This window comes from Sceloporus occidentalis, unplaced genomic scaffold, assembly GCF_023333645.1.
Source record: "Sceloporus occidentalis isolate IW3139 unplaced genomic scaffold, rSceOcc1.0.p SCAF_2, whole genome shotgun sequence".
In the NCBI taxonomy this organism is placed as follows: Eukaryota; Metazoa; Chordata; class Lepidosauria; order Squamata; family Phrynosomatidae; genus Sceloporus; species Sceloporus occidentalis.
In genome coordinates this window covers 267,324,655-267,347,495 of record NW_028316982.1, presented here as the reverse complement: position 1 = coordinate 267,347,495, position 22,841 = coordinate 267,324,655, and the positions used below count along the sequence as shown (strand labels likewise).

Here is a 22,841-nt window from a genome sequence, read left to right as displayed (position 1 = left end):
GGAGCCCCACCAAGTAGCACAGTGGGATGTCTGTGTGAACAGCTGCAGAGCAATAGCAATAGGAAGTACATTTCTATACGGCTTATCAGTGCACTTAAGCACTTCCTAAGCAGTTTACAATGTGTAAGCTAATTGCCCCAGCAAGCTGGGTACTCATTTTAGCGACCTCGGAAGGATGCTTGCCTGTCGAGTCGAGCTTGAGCCCTTGGCTGGTATTGAACTTGCAACCTTGTGGTTTGTGAGTGAGTGGCTGCAGTATGGGCATTTAACCACTAGCCACCAGGGCTCCACCACTGCACCACCAGGGCAGGCAGTACCTATGGGCCAGAGCAGACAGATGGGAAAAAGTGGTCTGGGTCTGCTCTGGCCAGACGTGGTTCCAAACCCTGCTGACTGCACAGCCCTCTCCCAACACAGGCCATACTCGCTGGGGCCAATTGGCACTTCCAGGGGCCACATTATCCTGGCTCCTTTTTTCTCCTGTCTAAAGAACTGGGGCACGGCCTCGGCGTGACTTTGGGCTACTTTGGAGGCAGGCATCATCTAATCAGCATGCCTCCAAAGTGCACAGAAGCCACTTCATTTGGTCCATCTGTTCTGGGCCTGAGTCTCCCCATTCCCAATCTGAGTCATTAATGTGTGCCACACTGGCTTTAGCCAAGTCATTAAGGTTTCCTAGAGCCAGCATGGTGTAGTGTCACACACTCTCTGGCCCTGAAAACCCCATTATAGGGTCTTAGTGTCACCATCAATGAGGCCAGCAAGGGGTTTGCTGATGGAAGAGGCTGCATGCTATATCTCTACCTGATGGCATGTTCTGGCCCAGACTCTTTTCAATCATTAGATCCAGGTCAAAGGGGCAGAGGAGAAGGGAAGGTAGATTGCTGGATGGGATCATTGCTTACTCCTGAGGCAGTGAGATTATTTGTCCTCCAGGGAGAATTGTCAAGCATCCAGTTATGTTTGGCACTCCTTTGGAACACCAGAACCGGAGAAACTAGCCCACTAACCTACTAAACAACTAAGCAGAATGAGGCCTATATGTTTTCTCTTGTGTCTGTAACTAAAATGGCAGAGGTTTCACCCTGAGGGAACCTGTTGCTGTTTTGCTTGTGCCTTTTCCAGTTGATGGTTTGAAACTTTTGCTGCCAACCACACATCCCAGTGAAATGTCAGAAATAAACTCTGCTAGAACATAGCCACATAGCCCCAAAAATCCACAACAAACTATATGTTTCTGTTTAAAATTTAAGGCCTGAATTTTACTGGTTGTCCATAATAGGCTCACTGACTGAATGACAGTGAGTGTTGATTTACTATTTTTAACAATAAAAAATACCAATTTATTTATTTATTTCATTAGTTAGTTAATTAATTAATATCCCACCTTTCTCCCAATATGGAACCCAAAGTGGTTTACAATATATAATTCAAAACAAAAATAGCTAAAACAATACATATAGTACAAAGGTGTTTTTTTTAATTGACAACATCCCCATTAAACAACAGTAATGATTCTAGGGCCCTCATCCACTCAGTTAAAACAATATATAGTATGTACCAAAGTTTCTTGTAAAAAATTAATAACAAATATAAATAAAACTTTAAACTAAAACAATTAAAAAACTAAAACATTCAAACCATAGTAAAAATAAAAAATAAATGTAGTATACGGGTTGGGTTTCCCTTATCCCAAATGTTTGGGACTAGAAGTGCTTTGGATTTTGGATTTTGTTGCATTTTGGAATAGCTGTACATATGTGGCTGGCATCTTTAGAGAATGCTGGCATGGGAGCGAATGGGATATATGTATATTGCCATGCAATTAAAATAAAATCATAGTGCTGTAACTGCGGTGTAATACAGTGGAACCTTGGTATCTGCTGGGGTTTGGTTCCAGCACCCCATTCCCTGGGGGATACCAAAATGCTCTGATATAAAATGGGAAAATCTAGTGTTGTTGTTTTTAAAATTTATATTTATTTTTAATATTTTAAAGTCATGGATGGCTGAATTTGTGGATAAACGATCTGTGGACATGGAGGGCCGATTGTATAGATTGGCCCCCCATACTAGACTAGTCCCATAGGAACTTTAAGGAGTTATCCAAGGTGCTGAATATTACTTCCTGCACATAAAATCCCATGCACAGAATTTCTGTGCAGAAATAATTTCCTGGAACATTTGGGATATGGAAATAACAGAACCATACAGTGCTGTTGTGACATTCTTCCTGAGTCTTCCCTTGTCCCCCAACCGGTAAATGAAACACACTGTGTTCTTTTTAGCTCAGACCCAGAGCAGATTCACTGCCCCATTGACCTTATAGAGTCATCAGATTTTTACAGCTATGACCTCTGGAAATGTAACCTTTATGCCCTTCTGGCTTTTAGGATCTCTTTTTCTGATCTAGATCTATTGTGATCTATGGTAAAAAGAAAGGGGAAATGTTATGAAGCTTTTTCTCAATGAGGATATGAAATGATTGGAATGAGTTCACCCCTGCATATTCTGTATTCTGCATATCCATTTGTGGTTATTATTAGATATTCCACCTAAACATTAGGAAGAACTTCCTGACACTAAGAGCTCTTTGACAGTGAAAGACGTTGCCTTTGAGAGTGATGGAGTCTCCTTCTTTGGAGGTTTTTAAACAGAAGCTGGAGGGCTTGGATTGTGTATTTCCACATGGCAGAATGAGGTTGGATGGCCCTTGGGGATCTCTTTCATCTCAAGGTTTCTATGATTAGCGTAGAAGCAGGTTTTTGGAAAACACAATGACTGTGTCCCTACAATATTTTTAATTATTTTGTGCATGAAAAAAACTTTGTATGCACTGAATCATAAAAAAGGAAAGGTGTCACTGTTTAAGCAACCCATGAAAAAGGTTTGGTTTTTGGAATATTTTTCGTTTTTGGAATTCCAGATAAGGGAGACTCAACCTGTATTTTAAAAAACCTCCAGCAAAGCAGAATAGTTCCTGAAGCTGGTTTTCTCCAGGGCCAGAAGTGAACCCATCATAGTGACTCACTTGAGCAACTCTATAGTGTATATGGCTTCCACCATCCTTCTCCTGGATCTTCAGTAACACACTTCTCAACCAGGATGACCAGGCATCCTCCTTTTCCAGGGCATGTCCTTCTGTCCAGGAAGGAATTTCAAAATGTCCTCCATTTTGAGCATGACTAAGAAGCATGAATTTATATATGTATGTGTGTATATATATAATGCCCTTCATTTTTTAACGTCCTGCATTTTGTAGTGCCTTGTCCTCCTTTGCAGTTAGGACATCTTCTCACCCTGTCCTCATCACCACTCACTTTACATACAGGCAGAGTAGACATGTGTATGCTGGCTCACATTAATCAGCATTCTTTCATATGCAATGTCCAAACCGGGGCCACCATTAAGGATCAAGTTAGATAATTTGGTTGTTTTTGTTTTGCAACAGGAGATGTGGCCACTTTGCTTTGGCCCCGCTGGAAAGTAACCCTTGCAATCATTTCCAAATTGACATTCAGATAAAAAGAACTCCTGTTATAGACTTATAAATCAATGGTCTTCCACCCTTCCTTGCTTTTTGATAGCAATGCAAAAACTTCTGCAGCTTTTCCTAACTTGTGTCGTCTTCCTCAATAATAACTTTTGCCATCTTGGCCACACGCATCTCAGTTTTCAGGGGGGGCATTATGTATATATGGATGTATTTTAACCTGTTGTATGCCGCTTTGATTGTCTGGCAAAAAGCGGGATAGAAATAAAAAAATATTTATTTATTATTTATGAATATTTTGCAATGCTAGCTGGGGTATATGGAGTTGTACTGCTAAATAGCTGCAAGACACCAAGTTCTGCATTGGGAAAGGCTTCCTTCATATTCTCCTCTGTGGCATCCTAGACATCTTCTCAGAGGTCCTGCTCTGAGGGCCCCCAAGGTCACTATGGGATTGGCAGTCCAAAGCAGACTTCCCTCCCTGCCAAAGTATGATAAGATTCTAAGGGAACAAATGTGTCTGTCTATAATCACAAGTAGTAGATATTCCAGCCAAGAGACATAACATTGCAGCCTGTTACATTGAAATGGAAATCATGCACCATTCCAGAAATGTTTGAACTACAACTCCTAGCATTCTTCTGCATTATCTGTCCTGACTAGGGCTGCTGGAAGTTGCAATCTAGCACCACCTGGAGGACCACATGATCCCCCACTCTGTGCCAAGGCATCCAGCAACTGTGATACATGAAAGAATACGAACACCTCTCATGAAACCATTACAAAGCTTAACAGGACCCTTTGCAAAGTTTAGAGAGGCAACATAGATGTTTGAGCACTGGACTAGGACTTTGGAGACCAGGGTTTGACCCTTCTCAGCCATGGAAACTCAACTGGGTGACCTTGGGCAAGTCACACTCTCTCAGCTTCAGAAGAAAACAAAGGCAAAACTCCTCTGAATAAATCTTGACAGGACACCTCATTATAGGGTTGCCTTAAGCTGGAAAGGACTTGAAGGCACACCACCACCACAATAACAACTGACAGAATCCCCTGCATAGTTATGCTGGCTGTATGTTGTCATTCCCCCAAATTATTTTGTTTAGGCCCTGCAAAAGAGAACAAGGACCCTTCCCAACATGCTAATAGGTTTGGGTATTGCACCCTTGAAATACTGCAGCATCAAATTATTCCTAACTCAGCAATAATCCCCTGAATTAATTGGGAGCTGTGCGTGTTGCTCAGCAATGTACAGGATCAAGCCCAGATTATCCAGTGGTTTTAATGAGGCAGAGATACAGTGATGTAATATTTTGGCTGACATAGAAGAAGGTGATTTGGAACAGCATGTGAAGGACGGTGAGGTCAAGTATATTTTTCTTTTTGGCTTCTATTTATGCTACTACAGGCCTTTGGGGAAATGCAGTGAAGCAGATGAGAGCGTTTCCTCCTCACCACCTGTACTTTATATGGAAAATTGAATATATAAGCAAGAAACCACTCCAAAGTACTTGATTGCACTCAGCTATTTCTTCAAAGAACAGTCAGCTTATAGGTTTAGTTCTGTAAAATGAGCTAGTTCAAACAGGGTTTACTTGCAAAGATGCCAGTGCACAATGCAAAATGGTGCTCTTCCATGGAGCTAAAGGCCTTATCTGCCCATCAGTGTTTTTTTTATTTATCACTATTTATTGTTATTGTGCTTTTAGGTTGGCTCTGACTTCACGGTGGCTCTGTGCACGAGAAATCCCCATCTGCTCATCTTCAGTCAGTCCTGCTCAGTTGTTGCAAACTCAGGGCCATGGCTTTCTTAACTGAATCTATCCACCTGTAATGTGGTCTTCCTCATTTACTATTGCCTTCCATTTCACCAAGCATTGTTATTTCTCCTAAGGAGTCATGTAGCCTCATATGTCCAAAATATAATAGCCTCAGTTTAACCAGTTTGGCTTCTAGTGAGAGTTTAGGCATGATTTATTCTCAGGTCCATTTATTTTTGGCTTTCCATGCTATCTGCAGAATTCTTCTCAAGAACTGTATTTCAAATGAATTAATTCTTTTCCTGTCAAGCCTCTGTGATCTCTACCTTTCGCATCCATATACAGAAGCTTGCTTCTTTATTTTTGTAGCCTCTGGTACATTACTGGTAGTTACTTTTCTGGACTACAATTCCCAGAATCCCCAGCCACTGGCCATGCTAGCTGGGGGAATTCTGGAAGTTGTCTAAAAAGGTTTCTACTGTATTTTTCGAAGTTCTGCCCTCTTCACTATGGCATTTTATTGCAGATCCTGCTTGAATATAAGACAGTGATATAGTACTGCAAATAAGTTTTATTTCTTGCCGATGTGTACAGGATTGCACTGCTATTAATGGCACAGGAGCCAATGGAGGAAAAAATCACCAATGCTAATTCTTGCCCTGGTCTTATTGTTCTGCCCTCCTGGCGGTCTGGTTGAGAAGACTTCAAGTTTCAGATGCACTAAGACATGAATAGGAAAGATAAGGTCAGGGCAGAACGGTGCAGTGAGAAGAGACCTGTCCTCAACATACTGGGGAGCCTTTGGACACTGTGGAGATTTCTGGATTGCAGCCTGACACATAAGCCTAGTTTCTCGATGCTCATTCACACCCATGAAAGAATAATTTGGTCTTTTATGCACAGTGTCACCGTCAGCCAAATGGGAGTTCCATTCTGACCTGTTCTAGTGGAAACCCTAGTATTTTCCAGCAACTTTTGCAACTCCTCTTTTTTGTTATTTAACAGAGTTCCTTGTCTAATTGAATTAGAAAAAGCAACAACTTCATTCCAGTTCAGTTTGGCAGGCTAGACTGCAAAATGCTGCATGATGCTGCAGATATATCCTCCTCCTCCTAGTAGGAGTGGCAGCAGAACGCAAAAACAGGAAAGTTCAGACTTTACTGTGTAGAAACTGGAAAAGGCATAGGTTGGAAACATTACTTTGGGAGAATACAACTCCCATGGCAACTTCTATGCAGCTTTGGATCCTAGTTGTAGCACAGAGGTGATCTGTGGAAAGCAAGGGGGCTGCAAGAGGCCCCTAAGAGACCTTGTAGGGTTGTACCTGCTCTCCTCTTTAAAAAAAGACCCCAAATGTCTCTAGAGAGTATGGAGGCGTTTCCACTATGTCTTGGGTTTTAAAAGAAGGGGTGTCTCAGGCAAGTAGGCACTGAGGTTTCACACAGTATTTATAAGACATTTTCTGTTACAATATTTCTATCTCATTTTTTTATTGGCTAGATCTAGACATGTGATCAATTTTAAGACCACCTTTTTAAGTATGTAAAAACTCCACTCATAACATATCTCATCATATGTCTCATGACCATTTAAATTAGTCATTATAGATTCATAGGTGTGTTCTAATATTCATAGCCCCCCATTACGCATGCTCAAAAGGGGATATCTCTTGACTTTTAGTAACCCCACCCAAAAAACAGTGTTCTTGACATTTAATGAGGATGGAGCTCTCTTATCAGTTGGCTCCAAAAATTGTTTTGCCTCCTTCTTTGCAAAGTTGTCCTTGACTTCCAGGTGCAATCTTATTTATTTATTAAACAGAACACTTAGCCATTTTGATAATCTTAACAGACAAAAAATACTATTTAAAATAACTAAGTCCAGCATATTTTATAAGTGTATCTTATTTATTATCAAAGATATAACCCCCCTTTATTTTTTATAAAACAATATATTTAATATTTAATAAATAACAGTGTTATAAAAAGCTTATCTAAAAACTCTTTCTTTTACTAACATATATTTTTATAAAATTCCCTTTCAGTTAAAGGGCCTCAGCTGACCTTTATTTAATCATATTAGAATAGATATATTGATTATGATAGTATACATGTATATATGTGGTTCCATACTATTTATATATGTATTCTAATTATAGCATATAATTATATAATCCTTTCTATTCTAGTCATGTGTTTCTAACTCTTATTAAATCTTAAATGTTTGATTCAAATCCATTTCTCTCACCTCTGTCCAGGAGGAATTCCAAAATGTCCTCCATTCTGAGCATGACTAAGAAGCTTATTAACAGCGCATTTGCTGTTCCCCTTTGAGAAATATGTCTACTTAGGGGATAAGATAAATCCTTCTAAAGGTCTTTTTTTCCTAAGAGCAGCAGAAGACAAGAGTTGCCCAGAGCTCAAGGTGCATTTGTAACTCGGTGCAGCATGTTAGGCAACGGATTGCTTGGACATCTTGGACTGCCTGAAGGAAGAGGCCCCTCCCTCCTCAACTGTCATCTCGGCCTCAGAGGGAGCCATCAGGCAGACCCAGCAACATCAGGGACAGCCTGAAGGAAGAGGCCCCTCCCTCCTCAACTGTTATCTCGGCCTCAGAGGGAGCCATCAGGCAGACCCAGCAACATCAAGGTCTGCCTGAAGGAAGAGGCCCCTCCCTCCTCAACTGTCATCTCGGCCTCAGAGGGAGCCATCAGGCAGACCCAGCAACATCAAGGTCTGCCTGAAGGAAGAGGCCCCTCCCTCCTCAACTGTCATCTCGGCCTCAGAGGGAGCCATCAGGCAGACCCAGCAACATCTTGGACTGCCTGAAGGAAGAGGCCCCTCCCTCCTCAACTGTCATCTCGGCCTCAGAGGGAGCCATCAGGCAGACCCAGCAACATCACGGACTGCCTGAAGGAAGAGGGCCCTCCCTCCTCAACTGTCATCTCGGCCTCAGAGGGAGCCAGCAGGCAGACCAGCAACATCTTGGACTGCCTGAAGGAAGAGGCCCCTCCCTCCTCAACTGTCATCTCGGCCTCAGAGGGAGCCAGCAGGCAGACCCAGCAACATCAGGGACTGCCTGAAGGAAGAGGCCCCTCCCTCCTCAACTGTCATCTCGGCCTCAGAGGGAGCCATCAGGCAGACCCAGCAACATCAGGGACTGCCTGAAGGAAGAGGCCCCTCCCTCCTCAACTGTCATCTCGGCCTCAGAGGGAGCCATCAGGCAGACCCAGCAACATCTTGGACTGCCTGAAGGAAGAGGCCCCTCCCTCCTCAACTGTCATCTCGGCCTCAGAGGGAGCCAGCAGGCAGACCAGCAACATCAGGGACTGCCTGAAGGAAGAGGCCCCTCCCTCCTCAACTGTCATCTCGGCCTCAGAGGGAGCCATCAGGCAGACCCAGCAACATCAAGGTCTGCCTGAAGGAAGAGGCCCCTCCCTCCTCAACTGTCATCTCGGCCTCAGAGGGAGCCAGCAGGCAGACCCAGCAACATCTTGGACTGCCTGAAGGAAGAGGCCCCTCCCTCCTCAACTGTCATCTCGGCCTCAGAGGGAGCCAGCAGGCAGACCAGCAACATCTTGGACTGCCTGAAGGATGAGACTTCTCCCTCCTTTAACTGTATTTTTATTGTATTAACGATTTTACTGTACACCGCTATGATCATCGCGGAATAGCGGTCTATAAATAAAACATATTATTATTATTATTATTATTAAATGTTGAAAGAGTTTCCCCCCTTAATTTCAGCACAATGGACAAATGAACGGAATAATTTAAATGTAGATTCAGTCATGGGTTTGTTGTTAGTAAAATACAGTTTTAAGCCTTGGTCTTGCTCAGAGTTCTATAAGTGTATTGTAAGCCAACAAGGCATTAATACTGAAGATGAAAAATATGGTTGAGTCCCTAACAAAATGCAGTATATGTAGTAGCTGTAAATAAACCATATTAAATGAATTTATATTTATAATAGTGTTTTAGCTTTTATTTTGCAATGACCTGCATTTATCTTCAATGTCCTACATTTTGAGGTGCATTGTCCTCCTTTGTGATTGTGACATCTGGACACCCTGCTCAGGGGGGCACAGGGCCTCCAAATATACTCTGGAAAGGCCTAAATGTACATGTACGTGCCGCCATGTAGTAGGGCCCCAATAATAGCTCTAATGGATCCCATCGAAGTATCCACCTTGAATCCCATTTGGGAGAAAGGCAGGATATAAATCCTATAAATAATTAAGTTGGACTGTAGTGTTTTTGGATTAGGGTCGCCAAATCAGGGCTATCCCAGGCCCTAATATTTCAGGGCCAAAATCTGAGACTTAGGGACTTCTGATGTCACAAAACATTGGCCCTAGTGATGTCAAAAGGGTGGCATCACAAGGAATGGCTGCTGGTGATGTCATTAAACAGGATACAATAAGCATCAGCTAACTTTGCTCAGAGTTTGCCATTCAAATAAAAAACCCATATAATAAATGAGAAAAATAGATATGCAGAGACATTTGAAGACAGTTCTGTTACTCTGCGATTCTTCCACCTTGCCTATGGACCAGAGAAGAGGAGCCAGGTTCTGAACTCTGGGAAATGTAATGATGGGTGCATCTATACTGTAGAAATAATGCAGTTTGACACCACTTCCATTGCCATGGCTCCTTCCCACAGAATCCTGGGATTCGTAGTTTTGGGAGGCACCAGCACTCTTTGGCCAATAAGGCTAAATAAAGCCCTTGTAAAACTACAGATTCTATGGGATGGAGCTACAGCAGTTCAAGTGCAGTTCAAATAACTGCATTATTTCTACAGTGTAGATGCACCCTAAGTGTTGCAGGAAGAGATGCTGTGGCTAAGACCAGGGTGAACTGGCACCCTTCTTTACCAGGATATGTCCTACATTTCAGCTTCCTATCTAGGAGGAATTCCAAAATGTCCTCCATTTTGAGTATGACTAAGAGCCATAACAGATGGCCCTAAAGGGGTGGCTTCATGCCGCCCCTTTGAGCGCCAGATTGGGGCCATGGCAACCACACGCAGCGGCCCAGATCGAGCTATTTCTTGGCTCAAAAAGAGGTGGCAAAATGCTGCTCCTTTTTGAGCTGGCAAAGGGCGCCCTTTCCGCCAACGCTGTGGCTTTGTGGTGCTTGGTTGGCGTCTAAATGCCATGCCTCTGGAGCGCCATTAAGTCAACCCACATGTGAGCAGGTAGATGGCTTCCGGGCAGTGTTGGGACATGCGTCATGCATACGCCATGCCCCCATGCCACTCGCAAGGCGTCTCTTAGTGCCAGTCTGTACTGACCCTAAAATGCATGAATTAATATTTATGTTAGTGTTTTTAGCTTTTATTTTGTAATGTCCTACTTTTTTCTTGAATGTTTTGCAGTACCTTGTCCTCCTTTGTAGTTAGGACATCTGGTTCCCTGGGTAAGACCAACAACCAGGAAATGACCCAAATACATGCGATGCCCAAACTCTTAGGAAGACATGAAAAGTAGTAAGAACTGAATATAGGCATGCTTAGTTTGCTACCTATAACAGCGATAATGTGTAAGGCTAACATTGAAAGTTGATGGGGAAATGGCTAGTGAACTGAACTTCTTCCTTTTTTCATCCACTTCCAGCACCCTCAAAAGGTCAAGATGGACAAAATTCTTGAAGCCATCGTGATGTCATCTTACCCCGACCACATGAAACAAGGTTTAGTGCGGCGTGTCATCGAGGCTTCAAAACAGTCCATGGACAGTGAACAATGTTGGCTGATGCTTGAGCTCTCTACTAAACTCTTCCTCATAGGCGATACCAAGTTCAAGAGGTCAGTCGGCAAAGATGTTCTGGAAGCTTATGGCCTTTACCACCGGGAAGTCTTTGAGGAGTTCTTCAATGTCCGTTTCCTCTTAAGCCTCCTCCAGGAGGGCTATGGACCTCTTGGCAAAACAAGCCTCTATGTGTTTGATTATATCCACCTTGGGTTGGCCTTTGTTTTAGATAGCCCATCAGCTAATGATATTTTCAGCTTGCTGAGAACCGAAGTTCTCCGAAAGGTCTGCGAGAGGCCAGGCCTCAAGCAGTGTGTGAAAATCAGCAAACTCTTAATTCAGTATCCTCAGTGTATTCCCACAGGCAAACGGCAAGCTCTTTTCTGCCAGCAGCTCATCCGATGCATTGGGCAGTTCCGAACCACATCAGGAAGAGAAGAGGCTATTGTGGACTTCCTAGACCATGTGATCAAAGTTGGCCTTTTACTGCAGAAAATATGGAAGACACAGGTGTCCTCTATTCTCCCCTCCTTGAAAGAACTCTTCACAATCATTTCATCATCTGGTAAGGTGAAATGCAATTTTACTACTGTGGCTAGCAAAAATTTCCTTAATCATGATAGGTCTTGTACGTAATGTATATACTCATGTATAAGTCTACAAAAGTAGGTTAAAAAATTGACCCAAAAAACCTGAGGACTTATCTTCAGTACTGTATTTTAACGCATATATATATATATATATATATATATATATATATGGTGAAAGGCCAGAGTTTAATCTGCCCCGGATGCACTGACCTCCTTCTACTGTCTCAGCCATCCAGCTTTTAGTATGTGCACAAATAGTTATGCCTATTGGTATTTTGTAAGTTCTTTTGCATTGTTTTCCTTTATTTCGTCCTTTACATCCTTAATTACATGGGCCTAAATTTTACACTCGACTTATCCACGGGTCATATCAAAATCCATAATTTTGGCCCCCAAACATGCCCTCGACTTATATATGAGGTCGACTTATAGTCGAGTATGTACAGTATATTTGAGAGGGTGCTATAACTATGAGGGGTTATTGGTGAGTTGTTGTTGTGTGCTTTCAAGTCATTTCTGACTTGTGGTGACTCTAAGGCAAACTTATCATGGGGTTCTCCTGGCAAGATGTGTTCAGAGAAGGTTTGCTATTGTCTTCCCCTGAGGCTGAGAGCATATGACTTCTTCAAGGTCACCCAGTGGTTTTCAATGAGGAAACGAACCCTGTTCTCCATAATCATAGTCCAACACTCAAACCACTATGGCACGCTGGATCTCTTTGGTGTATATAGCCTGTACATTTGTGCTCTCTCTTTCTATGAAGATTGTAGTGTAATAACATCAGAAACCCACAAAAGAGGAACACCTATATTCTGCTAACTAAAATGCACAAAATATATGATGCAAGCTGTTGAACAACCACTGACTTTTTCATCAGGCAAAGGTGTTAAGCGTCATACAGGAGAAAGAAAAATATGACACTGTTAGGCCTACATTTAGTGAAGATGTTGATGTTGTTATCAGTTAAGATGGTATGGAGGCAGAGGCCATTCAGAATAAAGCATCCTTTGCTGTATAGACAACACAGCTATTGTGAAGTTGAAGGCTTTCACGGCTGGCATCTATGGTTTTTTTGTAGGTTTTTTGGGCTATGCGGCCATATTCTAGAAGATTTTCTTCCTGAGGTTTCGCCAGCATCTGTGGCTGGCATCTTCAGAGAATGCTTTGCCTGGAAAAAGTTGGGTGTATATATACTGTGTGAGCCTGGGAATGCAGGAGTGATTTGCATGTGTATTGTTCTGTGATGATGGCCGGCCTTAGGCTGGGAGGCTAATGCAAAAAAGGATTACCAAAGGATTACCTTTTACCATACAGCAAAGGAGTCACAGACAGAATAGGCATAGTGGTGAGGAAGCATAACCTGCAAAACCAACGAAGAAAATCCAGAAAATGCTGTGCTCAGCCAAGGACCAGAGAGACCCTCTCACAGCCGCAGGAGTTTACCACATACCATGCAGCTGCAGACAAGTCTGCATAGGGATCACCAAATGCAGCGTGCAAACCAGAATCAAGGAAGACGAGAGACACTGCAGACTGGGCCAGCCAGAAAAATCAGCAGTAGCAGAACATACCACAAACCATCCTAGGCACAAAATACTGTTTGAAAACACTGAAATTCTGGACCATGCCAACCACTACCATGTCAGGATGCACAGGGAAGCCATTGAGATCCACAAACATCTGGATAATTTCAACCGGGAAGAAGAAACCCTTAAAGTGAACAAAATTTGGCTACCAGTCCTGAAGAATAGCAAAATAAGGACTCAGCAAATGCAAATGGGAAACCATTCAGAGTCAGGGGCTTTCCCAGCAGATAACTGATCACCAGTTAGCAGACATTAATCCTCTTTTGCATTAGCCTCCCAGGCTGAGGCCAGCCATCAGCACAGAACAATACACATGCAAATCACTCCTGCATTCCCAGGCTCACACAGTATATATACAGCCAATTTTTCCAGGCAAAGCATTCTCTGGAGATGCCAGCCACAGATGCTGGCGAAACGTCAGGAAGAAACTTTTCTGGAACATGGCCACATAGCCCGAAAAACCCAGAAAAAACCAACACAGCTATTCCTGGATATGAAGATTGTGTCACTTGCCATATGCAATAGAAAAGATATAGTTTGCTGAAGTTGCTAGTATTAAATTATTATTAAAATATTTCTGTCCTACCCTATATCAAAAGATCCCAGGGTGGTGTACAAATGATACCAATACAAATATTTTGTTGTTGCTGCTGTTGTGTGCCATCAAGTCATTTCTGACTTATGGTGACCTTAAGGTGAACCGATCACAGGGTTTTCTTAGCAGAATTCAGAGGGTGTTTTGCTCTTGCCATCCTTTGAGGCTGAGAGAGCATGACTTGCCCAAGGTCACCTAGCAAGTTTCCATGGCTGCCCAGGGATTTGAATTGTAGTCTCACAGTGTTTTAATCCAGCACTCAAACCACTACGACATGCTGGCTCTCACAAACAGATTAAAATAATGTAAATAACATATATATAGACTAAAAACATATTAAACACAATTAACAAGTTAAAACAGGTTTAAAAGCCTAAAACAGTGAAAAGCTATCTGCATTAGATTTATGAGATAAATCAGTGAGGTCCAAAGGCTGTTGAGCAGACATGCCTTTACTTGGCACCTATGTGAAACCAGTGTTTGTGCTGATCAGGCCTCTTGGAGAAGGTATTCCACAATTTGGGCGCCATGGCTGAGAAGAACCTCTGCTAGACAGCATGGTGTAGTGGTTTGAATGTTGGACTATGAATCTGGAGACCAGGGTTCAATTCCCACTGCAGCCACAAAACCCACTGGGTGACATAGGGCACTTCACACTTTCTCAGCCTCAGGGGAAGGCAATGGCAAACCACCTCTGTACAAATCTTGCCAAGAAAACCCCATGAATTATATCTTGGGGTCAAAATAAAAAATGACTTGGAGACACACAACACACACACACAAATGTTCTCACACAGTGCACTGACCTCACTGCCCAAAGTGTACACCCTTAATGCTCCCTTGGTGTAAAGATAAAGTTTCAGATGTCTAGGTTTCACAGTCTTGAGGCCATGGTGGAGATAAGCATGTACAGACATATTTTCTCTTTTATTACTGGAGATTAATTTATTCTGGCCTTCTTTCCCTCTTCCCTTTCTCTGGTGTCCTCTGTTTATGTGCTTTTGATCAATTAATTCCTTTCTTTATGATCCTGCACAGGTGGAAAGGTGGGTTAAAATATTTCCTTAAGTTAATAAAATAATGAAACCACACAATACAAAATCTTACTTGCTGGTTCTAATATGGACTCTACATGGAACTACCCTTGTGCTTAGTTCAGAAACTTCAATTAGTGCAGAACATGGCAGCCAGTTTGGTTTCTGGTAAAGCCAGAAGTGATCACATAACACCTATTTTAAAATCACTTTACTGGCAGCCCATTAGTTTTTGGGTGCAGTACAAGGTATCAGGTATTAAAGCCCTAAATGGCTTGGGTCCAACCTATCTTTGGGACTGTCTCCTTCCGTATAATTCATCCTGTGCACTCAGGTCCTCTGGGAGGAATTTATTTCAGCCTATGAAAACTAGATGCCCCAGAGGCCTCTAGTTTTCAGCAACCGCTCCCAGATTATAGAATGACCTGCCGGAGGAGATCCATCACATTACCACCTTAAACAGCTTTAAAAATGCTGTTAAGATGGATCTCTTCCGGCAGGCCTTTCCCAAATAGGTAACCGGCCACAGGAAATCAGAACCCGTTACCCTTCTGAATTTGCTATAGCCACTGTTTAATTTGTTTATTTTAAGTTATGTTTTAAACTGTGAGTTGTTTAATTGTTATTTTAGGGGGGTGGGATATTGGGATATGGGATTGTGCTGTTTTAAAGCTTGTAAGCCACACCAGTTGTCTCGGACAGAGGGGGTAGGATATAAATAAATAAATAAATAAATATTGTTATTTTTATTGTTTTCCGCCTGCTTGTGCTTAAATGGTCTTACAGAAGATCAAGACCCACCATCTATTGCCTTAGCCAGTGTGGTCCAGTATGTTCCCCTGGAACTCATGGATGGGATCCTAAGAAACCTCACCAACGATGACAGCATAACAGATGTTCAGATGATGATGGCAATTGGCAGGTAAGAGATAACCACTAAGAATATGGAGTGGTGAGAACTTTGCTTGTATTTTTTTTAAATAGGAACATTCCAAAATTCACAACTTCCTTTATAAATTACTGTATATACCATGTAATAAGTCTAGAAATTTTAGTCAAAACATTGACTTCAGAAATCTGAGTCAGCTTATCCATGAGCCAATATAAGTACAGTACTTTAACTCTTATGAAAAAGGAATTATCCCCTAGTGGAAGGCAAGAGTATAATCTGATCCCCCTCTACTCTCTCATCCATCCATCCATCCATCCATCCATCCATCCATCCATCCATCCATCCATCCGGGTGAGCACAAATATTTACGCCTGCTGGAATTCTGTAAGTTCTTTGGCATCATTTTCCTTTGCTTCATCCTTCAGATTCTTTGTTACCTACCTCTAGGTTTTACCCTCAACTTATCCACAGGTCCCAAAACCTGCCCTGGACTTATACATGAGGTCAACTTATAGTCGAGTATAGACGGTAAACAGGGAGAGTTTGCGGTTTTTAAAAGATTGACTGCTATGGGAACAAAACTTTCAGATTCCTTTATCAAAGCTTTAAGTGCTTGTGGAATGTCCAGTTATGAATCTCTGTGTCCTCCACTAGTTTTGTTGTGCTGAGTTAGGGTTGCCACCTCTTCAGCCTCAGATCCTCCATATCTTTTAACAGCTGCATGTCAGGCATATATAACATAACCCGTTCTCCATGCTAGGAATTTATTTATTTATTTAGCCACAAATGCTCTCAGAGTGGTTTACAGATTGCTAATTTGACAGTTCCCTACCCTCAGTTTCACAATCTAAAAAAGTCATGACACAGAAGGAGAAGGGAATGGCAGTGGGAAATGGGGTCGAGTCCAACACATACTGCTGGTTCTTCTCTCCCTCCAAGTCCAGGGTGGTAGCACCCCCACCCCCAAAGTGCATCAAGTGTATTTAGGACATGTGAGAACAACAAGAATTCAACACGGATTCATCCTAGATTAGTGTGAATGGGGCCCTAGTTTTCATCTGTAAAATGTTGGAGAACATGTGATCTATAGTTTGGTGCTGTTTCTCCTAATGTTGAGATGGAATCTCTTTTCCTGCAGCTTGCATCCATTGTTCTGGGTCATGTTCTCTGGAGCAGCAGAAAACAAGTTAGCTCCCTCCTCAATATGACATCCCCTCAAGTATTTAAACAGGGCTATCATATCACCTCTTAAACTATCATCCAGGATGGAACATTCTCTTCCTCCAAACCCCATTTCTGCAAACATTCAGGTCTTTGTTTTCCTGTGTCCAATGCCTAAATATACCCTGGCACCAGATCCTGTATGCTCTTGGAAGCTAAGCATGGTTAGCCCTGGTGGGTACATGGATGGGAAACCTTTAATAAATACTCAAGTGCTGTAGGCTATATTTCAGAGGAAGGAACTGGTAAAACTACCTCTGAATATTCCTTGCCTAAGAAAACTCTATGAAAAATGCATGGGGTTGCCATAAGTCAACGGGTGCACACACACACACTGCAGTTAAAAGGTTTTGTTGTTGTTAAGGCAAAGCACAAATATGTACCTTTCTAAACTTGCTTCTTTGGATCCTTTTTCTTCTTTGTCCTGGGGAACTAATGGTAGAGGCTATTAACTGGCAGCAGTGCTTCTATTAAGAGGCCACAAGTTTCTATAAATAGCTCTTGGAAGAGCAATTGCTTCTTTTAAACCCTTTTTAAAACACTTGCCCTCTGATAGGGCATAGAGACATTAAGCAGACCCTATGAAATGCAATTAGGCTCACCCAAGGGATGGGAATACAAGCCATTGTTTTCCCTATTACCATGCATGGATGTGAGAGCTGGACAGTTAAGAAAGACGATAGGAAGAAAATCCATTCATTTGGGATGCGGTGCTGGAGAAGAGTGCTGAGGATCCATGGACAGCCAAAATGACAAACAAATGGGTCCTAGAGCAGATCAAGAAGATTATCGCAAGGGGGCAAAAACATCCCCCGATGTGTTCTAATGAGCACGAGCACGGGCGCGCACAGACCGTGATGGGAACCAGAACGCTAGTTTACCGCATGGTGGAATGCCGCCGCTGCCACCGGGTGTTCCCATCGGGTTCCCGATGTGTTCCAGGAGGCGCCATTTCTGGGAACGCTTTTCCCAGAAATGGCGCCTCCTGGAACACATCGGGAACCCGATGGGAACGCCCGGCGGCAGTGGCGGCGTTCCACCGTGCGGTAAACTAGCATTCTGGTTCCCATCACGGTCCGTGCACGCCCGTGCTCGTGCTCGATAGAACATGTCGGGGGACGTTTTTGCCCCCTTGCGATAACCTTCCAAGCTGCAAACCTCCCTGGAAGCCAAGATAAACTGAAGCTGTTGTACTTCGGACACACCATGAGAAGGAAGGACACCTTGGAAAAGACAATAATGCTGGAAAGGTGGAGGGAAGTAGGAAGTGAGGAAGGCCACATGCCTTATGGATGGCTTTTATTAAGGAGGTCACAGATTTTATGGGGTTGCAGGAATTAAGCAGAGCAGTGGAGGACAGTGTGTCTGAGAGATGTCTCATCTGTAGGGTTGCATGAGTCACGATTGACTGGAAGGCAGTTATCAACAACAGCAACAAAGGGATGGATGAGCAGATGCTCTGGAGGGGACTTATAAAACCAATTGGCCTAGCAAAAGGCTGTGATCTTTACAGACACACATCTCCTGGGTTGAATGTGCTGATATAGGGCACCCATCCTGGCACTGCTATTGCCCCAGACAGAACTTCTGTTCTTGGAGAAAGCACTGTTTTCCAACAGTCAGAACAAGACAGAAGAAAGTAACAAGCAGCCACAGGAGTTTATCAGACAAGGGAAATTGGAAGTATAATCCAACGGCAATCTGAAAGCAATCATGGGGTTTAACGTTATTGCGTGATAACCCACTACACGCAAATTCGGGCAATGGCAAGCTATTTTCGGGCAATGGGAAGTCAGTCCGAACGCAATCATATGGTTTCACGTTATTGTGTGATAGACTGCCACACGCAAATTCGGGCAATGGCATGCTATTTTTGGGCAATGGGAAGCCAGTTCAAACGCAGTGCGCATTCACGTAATTGCGCTAAACTAGCGACTTTAAAGTGAATGCATTCTCTCCCCACTTTCTTTTCATTCGAATTTAAGAGAAATTCCTCCCGTTTGATAAACTCCATAGAGAGCCTAGTTGCAGGTTCTGTTCTCAGAGCCATGAGCAATTCTATGACAGGGCAGGGCAACTTTTGACCTTCTAGTTCAGGGGTGAGAACTACACAGTCCTCCTTGTGTGGTTGGACTGCAAGTCCCAGCATCCCTAGCCAACATTGCCAATAATGATGAATGCTGGGAGTTGGAGTCTGTGAGACATAGTCTTCCAAGTACCAAAGTACCAAATCAAATTAATCAGGACAAAACAAGTGAATCAGCAATATCCAATTTATTAGTTATAATCTTGCAAAAAGGGTGTCCTAAGCAAAGAGGTACACCTGTTGCATGTTTCAAACAATATTTATTCCTTTTCCCCAGTCAGAGAATCCCTCCCCATTTTCCTCATTGGCTCAGTACTAAGGGGTGTACACACTTTCTGGACTGCCTATTACATGTTTCCCCTTGATATGTTCCCCCACCCTTTACATACATCACATGTTCATGGAAAGCTTCACTTACTGTATGCTTCCTGGGGATGTAAGGCCCTGTATAAATCGGCCTGAAAGGTCTACATGGGGGCAGAGTCAGGTCATAGCGTCCTCACAACACACGCCCGACGCTCTTCCCCAGGGCGCCCTGACGCCACGTGCCACTCCACATGGTGCGCAGCATCATGGTGTACCTCCTTTATATCTCACACAGTCCAACAACACCTGGAGGTCTGCATGATTCCTACCTATGCAGTAGTTGTTCCTAGACAGCAGTTTCCATCAACCCTAAGCAACATTGCCTAATAGTGAGGGTCAATGTAAGCTCAGCTACATCTGAGTGGAGCCCAGAAAGGCACTTTTAAAAATAATTGTTCCTTTGTCTCATTATAGCATTTGGAAAGGAATCTGTTGCCCTTACTTTTATGTACTCTGTTTTAAAAAGTAGCTTGCTGCCTTGCTCACTTCGGTGCTCCTTACAAAACTTTCAAAAGGTTTAGAGAATGGTATAAAACCTAAAAAAAAAAAAAAATCCTCGTCAGGAAGACTTTATAAAGTAACTAGAAATCTTATTTTATATATTTAATCTATATCCTGTCTTTCTTCTTGCATATGATCCATGGCAGCTTTGTTGCGGGTGGTGTGCCTTCAAGTATTGATGCAAGTGACTTTGCTGTATGTTAGCATCTATACAAATCCTACAATAAAAGGTTTATTTTTTTAAAAAAAATCTGTTACAAAGGTGTAAATCATCTTTAAAACCCAATAAGAAGAATCAGTGCACACAGCCATTAAAATCTGCTGCCACAGATAAGAAATTAAGCCCTGTATAATGCTCTCTCCCACATCCTCACCAGACATTCTGTTGCTTTATTTGCAAATTGACAAGAGAGACATAAGCAAAAGCAAGCAGCAATCTTAGAGTCAGTGTGGTATAAAGATTTGGGTATAGGACTAGGACTCTGAGAGACCAGGGTTCAAATCCCTCTTAGCCATGGAAACCCAGTGGGTGACCTAGTGCAAATCACACACTGTCAGCCTCAGACCAAGGCAAAGGCAAACCCCCTCTGAACAACTCTTGCCAAGAAAACCTTGTGATAGATTGGCCAAAAATGACTTGAAGGCCCACAACAACAACAAAATACTCTTGACCAAGAATGATTTTTAGGTTTAATATGTCTGTAAACGGCCTTGAGGGACTGGGTCTGGACAGGAGACAAGAAAATATTTTAATTAATTAGTTAATTAAGTTACTGATTGAAACAATGCTTCATTTATTGCACTTTTAGACTGCCCAATAGCCTGAGCTCTTTAAGGCACTGTAAAGATAGATGGGAAAAATGTTAAACAGTGAACAGTAGAACAGCAGTATGTAATAAAACAGGCAGCAAGAGGGGCATAAAACCATGGAACACATAAAAACCAAAGTAAAGTGGTAGTGAATTAGAACAATGTAGAGATGTGAAAGCATTAAATACTCATATAAGGCAGCTATGAGAGAGAGAAACCAAGACTGAGAGATGGAGACACTGTGGTGGCTGGTTTGTCTGGGGTTTAATTCAAACCTTAATCTGTCCTGGGTTCTAGTTCAAACTTTAAAGGAACTATCTAAGATGCTGCACCATGTCACCAAATAGGTCCAGCACCTTAAATAGATAATTTAATGTTCAACCCAAAACCTAGAGCAGATTCATTGCCCCACTGCCAGGGCTGCCACCAGCTCTGGTTACACAGACATGCTGTATTTCTTACCCGCTTCATTCCATCTCTCAGCTCAGGCTGTGTCTGCACTGCAGATATAACCCAGTTTGACACCACTTTAACTGCCATGGCTCAGTGCTATGGAATTCTCAGTCCTATGGAATTCTGGGATTTGTAGTTTTGTGAGATGTTTAGCCTTCTCTGTCAGAGAGCCCTGGTGCTGCAACAAATTACAATCTTCAGAATTCCATAGCATTGAGCCATGGCAGTTAAAATGGTGTCAAACTGGGTTATATCTGCAGTGCAGACGCAGCCTCAGTCTTCTTGTTGGCTTTGTTGCCATTTTTTGTACTTGATTAAGGCAAGTCCTATTTTTTGTCTACTTTGCTTTGCATGCAAGCCTTTTGATATACTGACTGCCCAGTTTTGAGAGCTGTTTTATCATTGTGACAGGCGCTTTGTGAGCTCTTTGAAGCATGCTTTTTCATTATGGCTTCACATGGTTTGTTAGCATATTTTACGGATTTTAAGGCTTTTTGTGATTTGTTTCATCCGCTTGGAGGGTTGTATGTATTATTCTCAACTCTCTTCTCCTTTGTTTTATATATATATATATATATATATATATATATATATATATATATTCAATAGCTCACCAAGAAAGAGTATTTCATTCCAAAAGGTTTCAGTTGTTTGTAGATAATTATTCATTTCATTTCATTCAGCCCCAGATGTTTTTACCTCTTCTTTGTTGTTCTGGATATCCCATTCAGGTTTCTTTCACTTAATACAGTCATAGCACTTTGATGCCACTTCAACTGTTATGGCTGCATCTTATGGAATCCTGTGATTTGCAGTCCAAGAAGTTTCCAAAGGTGGTCTGCACAGGTGCAGAGATTTAACATATGAAAACTGGGACACATCTGGTCAAGTAACATCCAAGTATGATCAAGATAACAAAGTACTATTAATGAGGAAGATCACACAAGCCAGCAGATGCTTCAGCAGTTTGGTTTTTCCTCAGCCTTCTGGGAAGGACCAGATTCCAATTTTCTTTTCTTCTGAGTTAATTGAATGCAAACTCCTTTTGCATTTTGAACTGAATTTGGAACAATTGTAGTATGCTGAGGACAATGCGAGAAAGTGGGGAAAAGAGCAAGAAGCTAGAACATTTTAAAAGCAGATAAGATTGTGACAACAGGGGATGAAGCGGAATTCTCCGTGCCAAATCATGACAGTTGGAAGCTATAATAACACTGTGAAGTGGAAAGCTTTTATGGCCGGCATCCATAGTTTTTTCTGGATTTTTTGGGCTATGTGGCCATGTTCTAGAAGAGTTTCTTCCTGACGTTTCGCCAGCATCTGTGGCTGGCATCTTAAGAGAATGCTTTGCCTGGAAAAAGTTGGGTGTATATATACTGTGTGAGCCTGGGAATGCAGGAGTGATTTGCATGTGTATTGTTTTGTGCTAGTGGCCAGCCTCAGGCTGAGAGGCTAATGTAAAAGAGGATTAATGTCTGCTAATTGGTGATCATTATCTGCTGGGAAAGCCCTTGACTCTGAGTGGTTTCCCATTTGCATAGGGACCATCAAACGCAGTGTGCAAACAAGAATCAAGGAACACGAGAGACACTGCAGACTGGGCCAGCCAGAAAAATCAGCAGTAGCAGAACATGCCACAAACCATCCTGGGCATAAAATACTGTTTGAAAACACGGAAGTTCTGGACCATGCCAACCACT

At 42.5% G+C, this 22,841-nt stretch overlaps 1 protein-coding gene across 1 annotated transcript in view; it reads left to right on the top strand.

Moving 5' to 3' along the window:
* USP35 (ubiquitin specific peptidase 35) overlaps positions 1-22,841 on the top strand; it is a 42,861-nt gene that overhangs the window by 4,190 nt on the left and 15,830 nt on the right. Inside the window, exons 2-3 of the mRNA XM_089512956.1 lie at positions 10,873-11,572; positions 15,599-15,734. Coding sequence (XP_089369082.1) covers positions 10,891-11,572; positions 15,599-15,734 — 818 coding nt within the window. The 5' untranslated portion in view covers positions 10,873-10,890. The remainder of the gene's footprint in view (positions 1-10,872; positions 11,573-15,598; positions 15,735-22,841) is intronic.